At 41.4% G+C, this 16,741-nt stretch overlaps 1 protein-coding gene and 1 pseudogene across 3 annotated transcripts; one reads left to right on the forward strand and one right to left on the reverse strand.

Annotated features, from left to right (window-relative positions):
• Window positions 1–9,785: 9,785 nt before the first annotated feature.
• LOC139422877 (TP53-regulated inhibitor of apoptosis 1-like) lies at window positions 9,786–11,028 on the forward strand (annotated as a pseudogene).
• A 93-nt stretch (window positions 11,029–11,121) lies between these two features.
• On the reverse strand, window positions 11,122–15,382 carry LOC139422878 (serine/arginine-rich splicing factor 9-like). Of its 3 annotated transcripts, none has more exons than XM_071174317.1 (5): window positions 15,295–15,382; window positions 13,355–13,885; window positions 12,993–13,168; window positions 12,041–12,213; window positions 11,122–11,923 (listed from the first exon to the last, which is right to left on the reverse strand). In XM_071174317.1, the coding sequence occupies exons 2-5, from the start codon at window positions 13,510–13,512 to the stop codon at window positions 11,690–11,692; spliced, it is 741 nt and encodes a 246-aa protein (XP_071030418.1). In that variant the 5' UTR covers window positions 13,513–13,885; window positions 15,295–15,382; the 3' UTR covers window positions 11,122–11,689. The 3 variants fall into 3 exon arrangements, with proteins under 3 accessions (XP_071030418.1, XP_071030417.1, XP_071030419.1); XM_071174316.1 differs by having other exon boundaries at window positions 13,355–13,534; window positions 15,295–15,379; XM_071174318.1 differs by having other exon boundaries at window positions 13,355–13,531; window positions 15,295–15,360.
• Between the last annotated feature and the right edge of the window lie 1,359 nt (window positions 15,383–16,741).

Raw genomic sequence — 16,741 nt, forward strand, 5'->3', positions numbered from 1 at the left:
GGTACTTAGAAACACTTACACCCGTGGACTCATCAAGGAGGAGACTGAAACGCTGGTCACCCACATCTGCAACCAACTTTTTCAGAAAGTATGGTGCTAGAACACCATTAATCATTTCTGTGCGCTTTGTCCTGTGCATTTTGAAGTGGGTAGTAGCAGTGGAGTCTGAGAAAGCTGCTCTTCATGCTTCTCCAATGTGATCACATGCCAGCATGGAACAGTGTTCAGCGATAGCTAATGCCATGGTGGCCTCCGCCTTTTTTGCAGAGTAAATTGTTTTAACCATAAATGGCAGCTTGTTTTGGGTGCAACTGTTATAAGGCATGTCATGTGTTTTATTACATCACTAAGTTTGGCGTAGAAATCAGCCTTACAATACAGGCAGGATGCCCGTGTATCATCTCCAATAAACGGCTTCAACCAGCCTTTGAATTCAGGGTTTGATTCCCACTCCTTTCTGTATTTTTGAGTCTACAGTTTAGACTTGAGACATGATGAGCCAGCCAGCTAGATGTTTAGCTTGTGTCACAGAGAGGCACACACACAGTGGACAAGGTGCGTAAGTGACTGAGGCTGTGTGAGTCAAATGCAGTGATTTATTTTAGACAAAGAACATTTTACATTTACATCCCGCCCTGAATGTAAACCAGGACGGGATCAGCCAGCGGCGGCTTCCCGTATGCACGATTCATTTGCAGTCTGGACACGGAGGGGTGAACATCTCCTGCTCTGACTGCAGCTGGGAGGGATTGCTGCGCGAGGACTTGGGACGGGGGTGGGGCCCACGGCAGCACCCGCTGCTTGTTGAGAATAGTAAGAACAATACCTGCTTTCACCTCAGTCTCCAATAACACCATAAAAAGTTGCTAGATTTGTTGCTAGTAGATATTTTGAAAATGTGTCGCTAGAGGGGTCTGAATAGTCGCTAAGTTGGCAACACGGGGTCAGTGCCGTTTAAGATAAGGGAGGACCATATTTTTCTTCATGAGCATGGCCTTTTACAGCATATTGGATGACTATCATTCATATTCCATTCACCCAGTTAGTTCAATGTAACAGCTATTGGTTTAGTTCTCTACATGGAACTCACATTTTCCATTTACCCATCATGAGGTTGCTACAACCTAGCCTACGAAGGAAAATTTACAAAGTAGGTGGACACAGGTTGAGAGAGAAAAATTGAGGTGAGACATGGACAAACGTTGACACATTCAATACCGCCTTGCAGACTCTTGCCTGCATCTAGCTGATACGGGGTGTAATCATTAGTCCAACAGTTGCAAAAGAGAGACACTGCAAATGAATCGCGCATACAAAACTAGCTAGCTGCATTTGGACAAATTGAGAAATGTTTTTCAACAGAATCGGCGCAACGAATACACCCATGATCTCATGTAAACACAGTTCACTTTCATTGCAGCCATGTTGTATTCATTCTCTCATCTATGCACTCTCCTCCCCTCACATTGTCCCTTCGCTTGTGGACTTCAATGCACAACACATCAGCTGTATGTGACCAGGTGATAAAACCTTTCCAAGTCAAACCATATCATAACTGCTACACATAGCCAACATGTTGTCACTATATTAGCTAAAGTAAAGTCATGGTCAACTTAGCTAATAGAACTAATGCGTTATTAAATCCACTACAATCATGCAGTAAAGTTACGGTGTACAGCCAGTAAGCAGTTACATCGGTGGGCCCCGGTGGCAATAAATTAGTAAAACCAAAAGCTTACCTTGACTTGGAAGAGTTCCATTGTTATCTTGGATAGTCATACCCAGCTAGCTAACATAGCATCCCTCTGTTTGAGCAGGGTATTTGAGTAGGCAAAACTAGCTAGCTGCATTTGCTAGCTGTGTAAGTGAAAATGAAAGTGAAATCTCTCTCTTGCTACTTCTTCATTTTGGAAGAAATTGTTTTGTTCAAAACTGTTCAACTACAGCGCATTCGGAAAGTATTCAGACCCCTTCCCTTTTTCCACATTTTGTTAAGTTTCAGCCTAAAAAATGTTCCTCATCAATCAACACTCAATACCCCATAATGACAAAGCAAAAACAGGTTTTTGGAAATGTTTGCAAATGTTTCCGCCATTTTCTTCAAATCGGAAAACGTTGTTAAAGGCACGCCCATTTTCTGAAGAATTGCATTATGTGCCCTAAAAGCACGGAGTGTCCACTACTATTTAGTTAATTTTTTAAATGCATTTCAGAGAGAGGTCACGCTGGAGCCAGTTATTAATGATGGATTTTGTTTTCATTCATCTCTGAGAGAAGTTGAGATGTTGATGGACAATGTTTTTTTTTATGCCATGTGCACCCCTAAATATTTCACATGATTTTACACTGGAATATTCTCAACAGATTGACAATATTTCACATTTAATGAAGTTAAGTTCCAGACCAGAAGCAGAAGAGAATGATTTGATAATATTAAGTGCAACAGCAAATTGATCCTTGTCTTTTAGAAATCGAGCTGTATCGTCTGATTTTTTTAAAATTTATTTTCAAAATATTGAAATGTCTTTTAATTCAGGGTTGTTTAAAATGCTAATAGATGGTAATTCTACAACTAAAAGGAATAAGAAAGCTGAAATAGGGAAACCATGGTGTACACTACGGTGAATATTACATATTTTAAATGCATTACGATTAATCATAATATAACTATTAATATCTTTATAAAAAGTATTGATAACCGAGACAAAGCTAGTCCCAAAAGCAAAAATGTTTAACGAATGTCTTAGGAATTTATGTTCAATTGTATCAAATGCTTTACAAAAGTCGAGGGGGCCCCACCCCCGTCCCTAACCTCTGAGTCAATTGAATCTGCATAATCAATCAAGTCTAAAACTAACCTGTTACAGCTAATCTGGAGACCTCTTCATAAAACGAGTTTGGGTTTCATTAATAAGGTGGTTTAGGCCCATTTAAAGTTTATTAGAATGTGAAAAGTTATCCATTTATAATCTGTATTTAATAATTGAAAAGGGATCCAATTATCTATGAAAAGGGGATCTTTATCAGGTTTTGGTATTAAGGAAATAACCCCCTGTTTCATGGTAGTAATCATCTCACCATTAGCTAGGCATTCTTGGAACATGTTGAATACTGGTCCCTCTAAATGTTCCCAGAAGTGTTAATACAATTCCACAGAAACACCGTCTGTTCCAGGTGTTTGCCCTTCATAGATTGAAGCGCATCTCTAATCTGTTCTATAGAAAACTCATCTTGACATATGGACTTGAACTCGAACTCATCAGAAATAATTGGAACATGACCATGGACATGTTTCATAAAACATTCATATTCAATCCCATTCAAATTAGATTTATACAGATTTTCATAGAAAGAATACACATAGCCAGAGATGATCTTGGTATTTACACAATTGATTGTCAATATTTAAGGCAGAAAGAGATTCTCTTATAGTTCCTTTTTTTCAAGTGCAAAAAAATAACTAGTGTTTTTCTCACCCTCCTCAACCCATTTTGCTCCAGATCTAATAAAGGCCCCTTTAGCTAAATCAATGTACATTTGAACTAGTTCTAATCTGTTTCTTTCTCTGCTTTAAGGGTATCCTTTTCTAAAATGAACATTAAATTTATTCATAGGCTCATCTTCTTTCAAACAGTTTTGTCTCTTTAGTTCCTTACAGCGTGTAATGGCAATAGAGCTTACTTTGAAACAATCACCCACAACTCAAGGGTGAAAAACAGGCTACCTAAGTATGGTTCTCAATCAGGGACAACGATTGACAGCTGCCTCTGATTGAGAAACCATACCAGGCCAAACACAGAAATAACAAATCATAGAAAAACTAACATAGACAACCCACCCAACTCACGCCCTGACCATACTAAAACAAAGACATAACAAAAGAACTAAGGTCAGAACGTGACAATGATGAAGTTATTTATGCTCTTGTTAAAGGCTGGATCATTTAGGAGTGAATTATTACGTTTACAGTATGCTAGAATGCCACTGGATTTTTAAGAACATTCTAACTTCAATAATATAATTTTATGATCAGTCGAAGGAGAATGTTTATGATTTACTTCCTGTATATACTGTGAAAGTGGGGGAGAAATGAGAAACAGATCAATTTTGGATCTGATCATCATTGACCTATTACACCAGGTGTATTTGTTTAAGTTTGAATTAAAGAAATGGCATGTATCAACCACTGTCAGTTTACTGCAAAATGAAGTGATAATGTCACTTTGATCTTTGAGCTATTCTAGGTGGAAATCTATCTAAAAAGTTATCAGGAGTTTAATTAAAGTCTCCAGCTATTATAAGCCATGTACTTGTATACTTGTTTTGCAGCTCAGTAAGCTTATCAGCAAGATCCAACATGGCATATAATAAAACAAGCATTATCTAGTTTGGAGATCAATATAACCCATCTCCCATCTTTGGACACACATGACTCTGGAATATTGCCTCTACATGAAGCAATATCATAGTACCAGCTGAGTGATTAGACCCATGACTAATAAACATGATTTCCCCATTGTGATTTCCAAAAACTAGAATCTGAATCGCAGGAGTGAATTTCCTGGAGTAGAATGAGATATGCATTAGAGTATTTAGAACATTAAAAAAAGTGTTTTTCTTTTAGTTATGTTTTGTAAAACCCTGGCATTTAGAGATACAATATTTAGTGCATTGAATTCAAAATGTATAACTTGAAGAAAAAAAAAGAACAATAATAAAACAAATAGTGTAGTGATATGAATAACTTGTTAACTATTTGAACTAGTAAGTTAGGTAGCTAGTATGGTAACCTGAGCTTAGAGAAAGAACTGGACTACAATAAACCAAGGTAGTGGTGATCAAATCAAATCAAATTTATAAAGCCCTTCTTACATCAGCTGATATCTCAAAGTGCTGTACAAAAACCCAGCCTAAAACCCCAAACAGTAACCAATGCAGGTGTAGAAGCACGGTGGCTAGGAAAAACTCCCTAAAAAGGCCAAAACCTAGGAAGAAACCTAGAGAGGAACCAGGCTATGAGGGGTGGCCTGTCCTCTTCTGGCTGTGCTGGGTGGCGATTATAACAGAACATGGCCAAGATGTTCAAATTGTCATAGTTGACCAGCAGGGTCAAATAATAATAATCACAGTTGGATGCCGAGGGTGCAACAGGTCAGCACCTCAGGAGTAAATGTCAGTTGGCTTTTCATAGCCGATCATTCAGAGTATCTCTACAGCTCCTGCTGTCTCTAGAAAGTTGAAAACAGCAGGTCTGGGACAGGTCAGGATTCCATAGCCGCAGGCAGAACAGTTTAAACTGGAGCAGCAACACGGCCAGGTGGACTGGGGACAGCAAGGAGTCATCAGGCCAGGTAGTCCTGAGGCATGGTCCTAGGGCTCAGGTCCTCCGAGATGAGAGAGAAAGAAAGAATCAATATGATGAACCTGTATTCACATTTATGAACCTGGTGATATAAAACAGGGGTGAATGTAAGAATGAAAATCAACTTATTGTTTTCATATCACTTAGAAAGAATAGGACAACATCGATTTCAAGTCAATGTGGCTATATACCTGAGCACAGTGTTTTCAAAAGATTCAGTAGTCTCATGACATTCACTTGAGGTCCTGGCAATCAATTTTCTTTCCATCGATAAATGTAAAAGGGTAGCTGAAAGATGTTCTCTTCCCTTCTTCTCTAGCCTTCATCCCCCAAAATCCTTCATCCCCTGAATGCCAAGAGTGTGCAATGCTGTCATCAAGGCAAAAGGTGGCTACTTTGAAGAATCTAAAGTCACTTTTTTGGTTACTACATGATTCCATATGTGTTATTTCATAGTTCAAATGGTAAAATAAAGAAAAACCCTTGAATGAGTAGGTGTGTCCAAACTAGAGGTCGACCGATTAATCGGAATGGCCGATTAATTAGGGCCGATTTCAAGTTTTCATAACAATCGGAAATCGGTATTTTTGGGCCATTTTTTTAAATATATACCGTTATTTAACTATGCAAGTCAGTTAAGAACACATTCTTATTTTCAATGACAGCCTAGGAACGGTGGGTTAGCTGCCTCGTTCAGGGGCAGAACGACAGATTTTCACCTTGTCAGCTCGAGGGATCCAATCTTGCAACCTTACAGTTAACTCGTCCAACGCAATAACGACCTGCCTCTCTCTCGTTGCACTCCACAAGGAGACTGCCTGTTACGCAAACAGTAAGCCAAGGTAAGGCAGTAAGCCAAGGTAAGTTGCTAGCTAGCATTAAACGTATCTTATAAAAAACAATCAATCATAATCACTAGTTGGCCTCCCAGGTGGCGCAGTGGTTAAGGGCGCTGTGCCATCAGAGACTGGGTTCGCGCCCAGGCTCTGTCGTAATCGGCCGCAACCGGGAGGTCAATTGGCCTAGAGTCGTCCGGGTTAGGGAGGGCTTGGCCGGTAGGGATGTCCTTGTCTCATCGCACACCAGCGACTCCTGTGGCGGGCCGGGCGCAGTGTGTGCTAACCAAGGTTGCCAGGTGCACTGTGTTTCCTCCGACACATTGGTGCGGCTGGCTTCCGGGTTGGATGCGCGCTGTGTTAAGAAGCAGTGCGGCTTGGTTGGGTTGTGTATCGGAGGACGCATGACTTTCAACCTTCGTCTCTCCCGAGCCCGTACGGGAGTTGTAGCGATGAGACAAGATAGTAACTATTAAAAAAAACTATTGGATACCACAAAATTGGGGAGAAAAAGGGGTAAAATTAAAATTAAAATCAGAATCCCTAGTTAACACATGGTTGATGATATTACTAGATATTATCTAGCATGTCCTGTGTTGCATATAATCTGACTGAGCATACAAGCATCTAAGTATCTGACTGAGCGGTAGACAGAAGCAGGCGCTTAAACATTCATTCAAACAGCACTTTTGTGCGTTTTGCCAGCAGCTCTTCGTTGTGCGTCAAGCATTGCACTGTTTATGACTTCAAGCCTATCAACTCCCGAGATGAGGCTGGTGTAACCGAAGTGAAATGGCTAGCTAGTTAACGCACGCTAATAGCGTTTCAAACGTCACTCGCTCTGAGCCCTCTAGTAGTTGTTCCCCTTGCTCTGCATGGATAACGCTGCTTTGATGGTGGCTGTTGTCGTTGTGTTGCTGGTTCGAGCCCAGGGAGGAGCGAGGAGAGGGACGGAAGCTATACTGTTACACTGGCAATACTAAAGTGCCTATAAGAACATCCAATAGTCAAAGGTTAATGAAATACAAATGGTATATAGGAAAATAGTCCTATAATTCCTATAATAACTACAACCTAAAACTTCTTACCTGGGAATATTGAAGACTCATGTTAAAAGAAACCATCAGCTTTCATATGTTATCATGTTCTGAGCAATCATAATCACTACCGCCCCGTAGCACTCACATCCGTCATCATGAAGTGCTTTGAGAGGCTAGTCAGGGACCATATCACCTCCACCCTACCTGACACCCTAGACCCACTCCAATTTGCTTACCGCCCAAATAGGTCCACAGACGATGCAATCTCAACCACACTGCACACTGCCCTAACCCATCTGGACAAGAGGAATACCTATGTGAGAATGCTGTTCATCAACTACAGCTCGGCATTCAACACCATAGTACCCTCCAAGCTCGTCATCAAGCTCGAGACCCTGGGTCTCGACCCCGCCCTGTGCAACTGGGTACTGGACTTCCTGACGGGCCGCCCCCAGGTGGTGAGGGTAGGCAACAACATCTCGTCCCCGCTGATCCTCAACACTGGGGCCCCACAAGGGTGCGTTCTGAGCCCTCTCCTGTACTCCCTGTTCACCCACGACTGCGTGGCCACGCACGCCTCCAACTCAATCATCAAGTTTGCGGACGACACAACAGTGGTAGGCTTGATTACCAACAACGACGAGACGGCCTACAGGGAGGAGGTGAGGGCCCTCGGAGTGTGGTGTCAGGAAAATAACCTCACACTCAACGTCAACAAAACTAAGGAGATGATTGTGGACTTCAGGAAACAGCAGAGGGAACACCCCCCTATCCACATCGATGGAACAGTAGTGGAGAGGGTAGCAAGTTCTAAGTTCCTCGGCATACACATCACAGACAAACTGAATTGGTCCACTCACACAGACAGCATCGTGAAGAAGGCGCAGCAGCGCCTCTTCAACCTCAGGAGGCTGAAGAAATTCGGCTTGTCACCAAAAGCACTCACAAACTTCTACAGATGCACAATCGAGAGCATCCTGGCGGGCTGTATCACCGCCTGGTATGGCAACTGCACCGCCCTCAACCGTAAGGCTCTCCAGAGGGTAGTGAGGTCTGCACAACGCATCACCGGGGGCAAACTACCTGCCCTCCAGGACACCTACACCACCCGATGTCACAGGAAGGCCATAAAGATCATCAAGGACATCAACCACCCGAGCCACTGCCTGTTCACCCCGCTATCATACAGAAGGCGAGGTCAGTACAGGTGCATCAAAGCTGGGACCGAGACAGAAGCTGTTTTTCAATCTCAAGGCCATCAGACTGTTAAACAGCCACCACTAACACTGAGTGGCTGCTGCCAACACACTGACACTGACTCAACTCCAGCCACTTTAATAATGGGAATTGATGGGAAATGATGTAAATATATCACTAGCCACTTTAAACAATGCTACCTTATATAATGTTACTTACCCTACATTATTCATCTCATATGCATATGTATATACTGTACTCTATATCATCGACTGTATCCTTATGTAATACATGTATCACTAGCCACTTTAAACTATGCCACTTTGTTTACATACTCATCTCATTTGTACATACTGTACTCGATACCATCTACTGTATCTTGCCTATGCTGCTCTGTACCATCACTCATTCATATATCCTTATGTACATATTCTTTATCCCCTTACACTGTGTACAAGACAGTAGTTTTGGAATTGTTAGTTAGATTACTTGTTATTACTGCATTGTCGGAACTAGAAGCACAAGCATTTCGCTACACTCGCATTAACATCTGCTAACCATGTGTATGTGACAAATAAAATTTGATTTGATTTGAAAGCAAGGAACTGAAACGTTAGCTTTCTTACATAGCACATATTGCACTTTTACTTTCTTCTCCAACACTTTGTTTTTGCAATATTTAAACCAAATTGAACATGTTTCATTATTTACTTGAGAATAAATTGATTGTATTGATGTATTATATTAAGTTAAAATAAGTGTTCCTGCAGTATTGTTGTAATAGTATTGTTGTAATTGTCATTATTACAAATAAATAAATAAAAATCGGCCGATTAATCGGTATCTGCGTTGAAAAATCATAATTGGTCGACCTCTGGAACTGGAATTTGCAGCTGTTGATTTACTGCAGCTAGAAAGAGAGCTAACGGATTAAGAGCACAAAAAAACAAAAATCTGCTCTATCTACAGATTGGTAGACACTTTTCCTAATACGTTTTCAGATTTGAAAAGCAGAGAAGTAGGGAAAGATTGCACGTTTTAAAGTTTGAACGGCGTTTCTAGTTTGAACTGTGTAAGAGGAGTATCGTGCTAATTAATAATAATAATTATAAGTACGTCGAAGATTGAAGTTGGAGCTTTTGCTTCGCAAGCCCCGCAAATTAGTCCCTTCTGTCCGTGGTCTAGATTTACGATGTGTCGCTTGTTCAATTACGTCATCAATATACGCAGTGCTGTCTGGCCAATCAGACCACATGGTTCAAGGAAAGTCAAGCGAGCTGTACGGAAGAGACACTTTAAACTGAAATAATTGACCGTAAACTTTATTCCTTCAGTATTTCTTATTCTCATATGTTCTATGCTTATTGTCTTGAAGATGAATAGTGTTGGAGAGGGCTGCACTGACCTTAAACGGGAATATGACCAGTGTTTTAACCGTTGGTTTGCTGAGAAATTCTTGAAGGAAGATCGAAGCAGTGATCCCTGTACCGAAATGTTCAAGAAATATCAGCATTGTGTCCAGGTAAATACATTTTTATCAAACACGGACAAATGTTGTTAGCTATCTATCTGCTCATAATCACCACTCATTGATGCTGTACCTTACTTTTAGGTAACCAAAACAGCCATGATGCAACACCATTGTGTCAGCTGTCATGATATTAGGCCCCAGAAGAAGTATATTATTCAATGGACTGGAGCACAGACGCAAGGGGACATTTAGCTACTTTGTTATAAAACATTGACTTAAGGACATCTATGTATTGGAAATAAATATCCTTAATTCATGATATAGGCCTATTGTCTTCTCAGAATCCATTATTATTTAGTATTTTTAAATGTTGGATGTAAGTGTCTAATCTAATGATACAACTACATATGTTGTGCTTGTATTTGCAGAAGGCCATCAAAGAAAAGAACATTCCCATTGATGGTGTAGAATTCATGGGCCCCAATAAAGAGAAACCAGACAGCTGACAGATGTGATGGAGGAGCACTTGCATTGCTCACTGGGCTTGCCATGGACAGGGTTTCCACCCTTTTATCTTGGATTGGGTTTTGTTTAAGGTCGCTGTCCTAATGTGGAGACTAATGAGCATTCATATGAAGGATCCAACATGCTAAATTACATGACGATGGGTATTGTAATGTGTATGTTGGGCATGGATTACAAGTGGAAGCTATGAATCCAGTCATTTGGGTCAGGCCAATAAATATCCATGGTTACAAGATGCATGTAAAGTGGTGGTCACATCAGATACTCATTCATTGTAAAGGACTATGATGCTTTGCAAAGGGAGTTTCATTTTTTTGTTATAAAATTGTTGACGTCTACTGTAAGAGTGTCCTGGCTTAATGTCCCTCAAGACAACTGAAGAAGGCATTAATGTGGAAGCATTGGGCTAGAAGAGAAAGCTCAAACATCATACAAGGACATTTGGTTTACACTGTGGAAGAGCAGATGTTTTGTCTGTCTCACTCTTAGCTCCATTGCACTTCAGTTGTCAGTGTTTTTTTCTCTGTGTATGATGCAATGTAATGCTGTGATTGACATGTACATTGACAAAGCAATAAATAGGAGAATCATGTTCCATTACTGCCAAGTAATATTTTTAGCTCTGTGGATGGACATCAATGTGTCACAGGAAACCTAATATGCAATGTGACAAACCATTGAGTACAGGTGTTGGGTTTGTTTCAGTGTTTTAATTGAAAACAAAATGCTTGCATATAGACACCACAGGTTACAAAAACAGAGGAATGAACTGGCTAAAGTTCAATATTTCTTTAAAATAAAACATGGGATTTTCACAGAGGTTTACCAGATTACAATCAAAATCAATTTCCAAACATATTCATTCATTCTTAGAGGTTCACACACACTTACAATTCATTTAAAAGGAATAGACGATGCAGGCAGATGTTCACATTTAGTTTTTGTTGGGTGTCGCACTTCTCAGGGCAGTGTTCATCAAACTGATAATGTTCATACATGTACTTGAGCAGCAAGACCAGTTAATTGGCATGTTAACAAATGGTCTCACCAGACATCAGAACTGAGCTGACTAGTGACCTGACATGGGGAGCTGAAGCTTAAGGAAATCAACAATATTAAGGCCAACAGGAGGGCAGGGGTGACTGATAAAGGAATGTACATAGCAAGCAAAAGGGGGACAATTATTTGAGATCTGGGATAAAAATAATAATTAAACTGCGCCTAATCATCAGTGCCCTCTTGTGAATGGCCAGCTGGTCTATCGATAGTGGCGCGGGGGTGGGCTATGGTACGGTACTGGGTGTCGCCTTGCTGGGGGGCTATGGCGCGACACAAGGCGGCGTGGGGGTGACTGGTAGCGCTGTGGAGGGGACCCTCTGCTTTGGTAAGGAGGTGGTGAGTAGCCACGCCCTCGGGGGGATCTGGAGCGAGACCGCGAGCGACCGTAACTGGCACCACGTTCTCCGTGGACACGAATGTTTGCAGTCTCCCCCTGAGAGACAAAGCAAATGAAAGATGACCCATTTTCCTTCATGAGCTTGAATAAGCTTGATTTGACTCGCAAATGCACTCATATTTGTCTTGTTTTATCGTGGAAAGGTGTACTCACCTGATGGGAACGGAACTCAGTCCCGTCCAGTCTGCGCAGGGCGTATTCCATGTCCTCCCGACGAACAAACTCCACCACTCCTTCACCATCTCGCTGCACGTCGGCGAAACAAACATCCCCTGCCTCACGCATGTGGTCTTTCAGATCCTGCCAGCTCCCGGTTTGGGGCAAGCCTGGGAGGAGAAACAGCACATTGTCATTTTACCAAAAGCTCTTGCTTGTTGGAGTGGAAGAGTGATATTTTTGATGCCATCAAATATGGGGTTTCAAGTAAAGTTTCGATAGACCTGTTTCAGGTGGCATGTACCCAATTCACATTTGTATTTACATTTCAGCCAAAGTTGAGGGATAGTATAAGTATGCAAATAGTCAGTAACAGTACTAATATTTTCCCTTGATTTGAAAGAAAAGTACTATCTGACTGCCAGTTGTGTTGAAACCTAAGAAATAAGCTCTTCTAGCTATACTAGAGGATATACAACACCGATACAGTTGGGGTCAGGACGATACCAGTATCCAGATAACCCTTTCATCCTTTAAAAAACCTGCTGTATATAAAATAGTGTGCTATAGCTAGGAAAATAAATGTGACTCCGGGTGACGATGTTTGTTTTCAACATTCTGGCTGTTTCCCTAAAGATCCGCTTTGTTTGTTTCCTTGCCACAACACGAATGAGTACCGCGATACTGGTATCGTCCCGGCCCTAGATACAATAGCGAAATACCTCCAAGCAATGGCAAAAACTAAAATTTATAAAACATACACCTACCAGTCACTATGGCCAGGTGTTTGGGTTTATGCAGTCAACATGATCAGTTTGAGTTTTTATTGTTTTGCTCGTGTTTGTTTTGGGCAGCTGACTTGACCTCCACTTAGTCCCCTTGACTTCCAGTCCGCCAAGAGAGAGAGAGACAAAAATCACACTTCCTACGACTCAGAACGTCCACCTACCAGTCACTATCACCCGGAACTCAGATCTCCGAGTTGGGGGCCCAAACCTCCCCCTAGGACCTCCTTCTCCCATAGGGCCACTAAATTTGGCGCCAGAGGAGCGAGGGTATTCTACACGCAGCTTGGAGTCTCCGAATCCATATCCATTCCTTCCATAGACCGCGTCTTCCGCATCCCTAAGAGAAGAGAGCACAGAACTCCTTACTTACTTGCCTAAGGGAAATACACTTGGCAACGCCTTCTCCATCCGTTCCCTGAGGTCAGTCCCTGGTGATGTTACTAAATCAGAGGAGAACAGCTTGCCAAACAGCCAGGAATTGTGATTGGACTTGTACACGCACTAGATCACCCCTGGAACTCACCGTGGATCATCGAAGCGAACAAAAGCAAAAGGGATGGTTCCCCTGTTATTCTTTAGTTCGATATCCCGGATTTTTCCATATTTGAAGAAGAGATCCTCTATGTCCTTCTCCTGGGCGTCCATTGGAAGATTTCCCACGTAGATCCTTCCATCAGTCATTGTTGGTATTGGTTAGGCCCTGCTAAAATAAACCGAAGGCACCTGCAGGCTTCAAACTCACTGATCGATTCCAAGAACAATGGTGGAGATTATCCGTATCCTAATCCTAGTCCCAATCCATCCTCTTCTAATGCTTTAAATTAATAAAAAAAAGTTATAGAATCCGTATCCTAATCCAAATCCTAGTCCGTCCTCTTCTAATGCTTTTAAATTGCATACAAAAAAATTGTATAGAATCCGTATCCTAATCCTAGTCCCAATCCATCCTCTTCTAATGCTTTAATTTGGAAAAATCTAGAATCTTTGTGGAGCAGGAGTAGTACATGTTGAGTTCAATATAATCTGCACAGCACCTTGGACCAGAGTCTGAAAGCTTTAGAACACAGGGTAACGCTGATGAATGCCTTGGACTCAAATTATACAACTATCTATCTGAAGTATTTTGAACATGCACTAGTTAGTGGCTAACTAGCTAGTACTACCAGAAATACTTTCATTAAGACATTTCATGTATTTCTGGTACTACTGACCTTCCTTCAATATGACATATAACAAACCACTTCAATAGGTTCTGTAGCAAAAACAGGCAGGCTACAGTTATTTTACTAGAACGCAAATTCTAAAGAAAGGTTGCGCTTCAAACTCAAAGTAGACAGCCCTAAACCCTCAGTCCTTGGAGGAATCCCCGCGGTCTAGCAGGGGAAATTTGCAAGTAAACCGCCCAGTCCTCGTTTTTAATGGAGTTTGCGAGTGTACAATTATGTTCACTTCGGGGCCTGACACGCCCCATAATTCAATTTTCTACGATTATACATCCGCTAAGAAAAGTCTGCCAAAACTTAAAACATCAACGTCAATATGGAGTCAACATACAAGTGTAAGTAAAAGCGAATGTAAATAAGTTAAAAATTGTGCTACTAATGCCAACTCGTTTCATAAAAGTAATGATGCTTTTGTTAGGTTAGCTTTAGGAAATTGTAGAAATAAAAATTTTCCTTCTTCAGAAGTAGCTAGGCAGGCTAACGTTAGTTAGCTAATTAATTTGCTAGCTGTCATACAGTAGGCGTATAATAATAATTATATAGTTAATATACATGCAGTAATAAATGACCGTAGCATATATAAAGCACCCACACGTGGCTGAAAACACAATCTTCTCGGCAAGAATAAGTGACGAATTTCCGGGCAAGGGCGGTCCATTTAAAAATAATTCCTTCCCCCCTCACACTGCAAGTGTATACTCGTCATACGTCATCAAAAGTGTCCACTTACTTTGAGGGCTGAGGGGATAGGGTGTGTCTTAAGTGTTTGGACCCACAAGTACACAGTCAGAAACAAGTCAACCAGCTAAATAAAGTTAGCATGCTAAGCTAACAACATGGTTACCTATGTGTTAGCTCTCGAGAACCCAATGGAGTCATAATACTAATGTTCGTTAGCTAGCTATGTGTTTGCATTTGACAAAACATGATTTTGAATATACCCCCCCTATTGTATTCGATTAACTAGACGTTATATCTACAGTTCGCTAGGTCCGAACATGTGTTAAAACACTACAATGCGTGAACGATTAACTGGCTAGCTTGGTAGCGACGTTCAACTCTAGTTCGAGCTAGCTAGCTAACTTTAGTCCTCTTTTGTTGTTTCCGTCCATGCTAACGTTAGCTATAGTCTACTCCCCTCTTTAATTTTAAAGTGTAAATAGCAACAGGTATTTAGATCGGTTATTAACCTTTATGAAAAACAAATTATTTGCTATTAAAAACATAATTTCAGACATACCTCAGAGTAATTTTTGGAAAATATGTGGGAGGCTATCGAGCAGTCTCTTCCTAGCCTCAAAGCAGGAAGTCAGCTTGAGTTGTCGCTGGTTCGTTACGTCAGAAATACCCGCCCACTTTTGAGACAGACGAATTTGCATAGGGCAGGCTACCCAAAAAAATCTTCCCTTTGAAGGCATGGCACAATCTGTAATTTCGACAAATTGACCCTGCCACTTTGTGTAGTGAATTGATGGTTGGATGGGGCTGGCGAATAATCACTCTCAAATTAAGTTACAGTTAGAAGCTATGGATTAAATGACAGTACATAAGATTGACAAAAAATGTATCTGATGATATTGAACTTCTATAGGCCTGTGCTGTCTATCATCAGATAATTTACACTAATTTCATGTAAAATTCCTTGACTAGCCTACTCAAGACATTTTATGCTTCTGTCAATATTCTGTCCATGTTTCTGTTATGCCTTCCCAGTAAGCAAAATTATGTTGAAAATACAGTGCATTCGGGAAAGTATTCAGACCCCTTGACTTTTCCCATATTTTGTTACGTTACAGCCTTATTCTAAAATTGATTAAATAGTTTTTCCCTCAACAATCGACACACAATACCCCACAATGACAAAGCAAAAACAGGGTTTAAGACATTTTATTTAAAAATAAATAACTGAAATATTACATTTGCAAAAGTATTCAGACCCTTTACTCAGTACTTTATTGAAGTACCTTTGGTAGCGATTACAGCCTCAAATCTTCTTGAGTATGATGCTACAAACTTGGTAGAGCTGTATTTGGGGAGTTTCTCCCATTCTTTGCAGATCCTCTCAAGCTCTGTCAGGTTGGATGGGGAGCGTCGCTGCACAGCTATTTTCAGGTTTTTCCAGAGATGTTCGATCGGGTTCAAGTCCGGGTTCTGGCTGAGCCACTCAAGACCATTTAGAGACTTAGTGGCGTTGTCCTGTTGGAAGGTGAAACTTCGCCCCAGTCTGTTGTCCTGAGCGCTCTGGAGCAGGTTTTCATCAAGGGTCTCTCTGTACTTTGCTCTGTTCATATTTCCCTTGATCCTGACACGTCTCCCAGTTTCTCCCGCTGAAAAACATCCCCACAGCATGATGCTGCCACCACCATGCTTCACTGTAGGGATGGTGCCAGGTTTCCTCGCTTGGCATTCAGATCAAAGAGTTTAAGTGCCTTTTGGCAAACTCCAAGCAGGCTGTCATGTGCCTTTTACTGAGCAGCAGCTTCTGTCTGGCTGCTCTACCATAAAAGCCTGATTGGTGGAGTGCTGCAGAGATGGTTGTCCTTATGGAGGTTCTCCCAACTCCACAGATGAAATCTGGCGCTCTGTCTGGCGCTCTACCAAGGCCCTTCTCCCCCGATTGCTCAGTTTTGCCGGGCGGCCAGCTCTAGGAAGAGCCTTGGTGGTTCCAAACTTCTTCCATTTAAGAA

The sequence above is a fragment of the Oncorhynchus clarkii genome, chromosome 12 (genome assembly GCF_045791955.1).
Source record: "Oncorhynchus clarkii lewisi isolate Uvic-CL-2024 chromosome 12, UVic_Ocla_1.0, whole genome shotgun sequence".
Taxonomy (NCBI): Eukaryota; Metazoa; Chordata; class Actinopteri; order Salmoniformes; family Salmonidae; genus Oncorhynchus; species Oncorhynchus clarkii.

Coding starts and splice junctions, on each gene's coding strand:
- LOC139422878 (XM_071174317.1), bottom strand. CDS start 13,512: ATGACTGATGGAAGGATCTACGTGGGAAATCTTCCAATGGACGCCCAG. Junction 13,169..13,354: donor GTTCGCTTCGATGATCCACG/GTGAGTTCCAGG, acceptor CTCTTCTCTTAG/GGATGCGGAAGACGCGGTCT. Junction 12,214..12,992: donor GTTCCGGGTGATAGTGACTG/GTAGGTGGACGT, acceptor TTCTCCTCCCAG/GCTTGCCCCAAACCGGGAGC.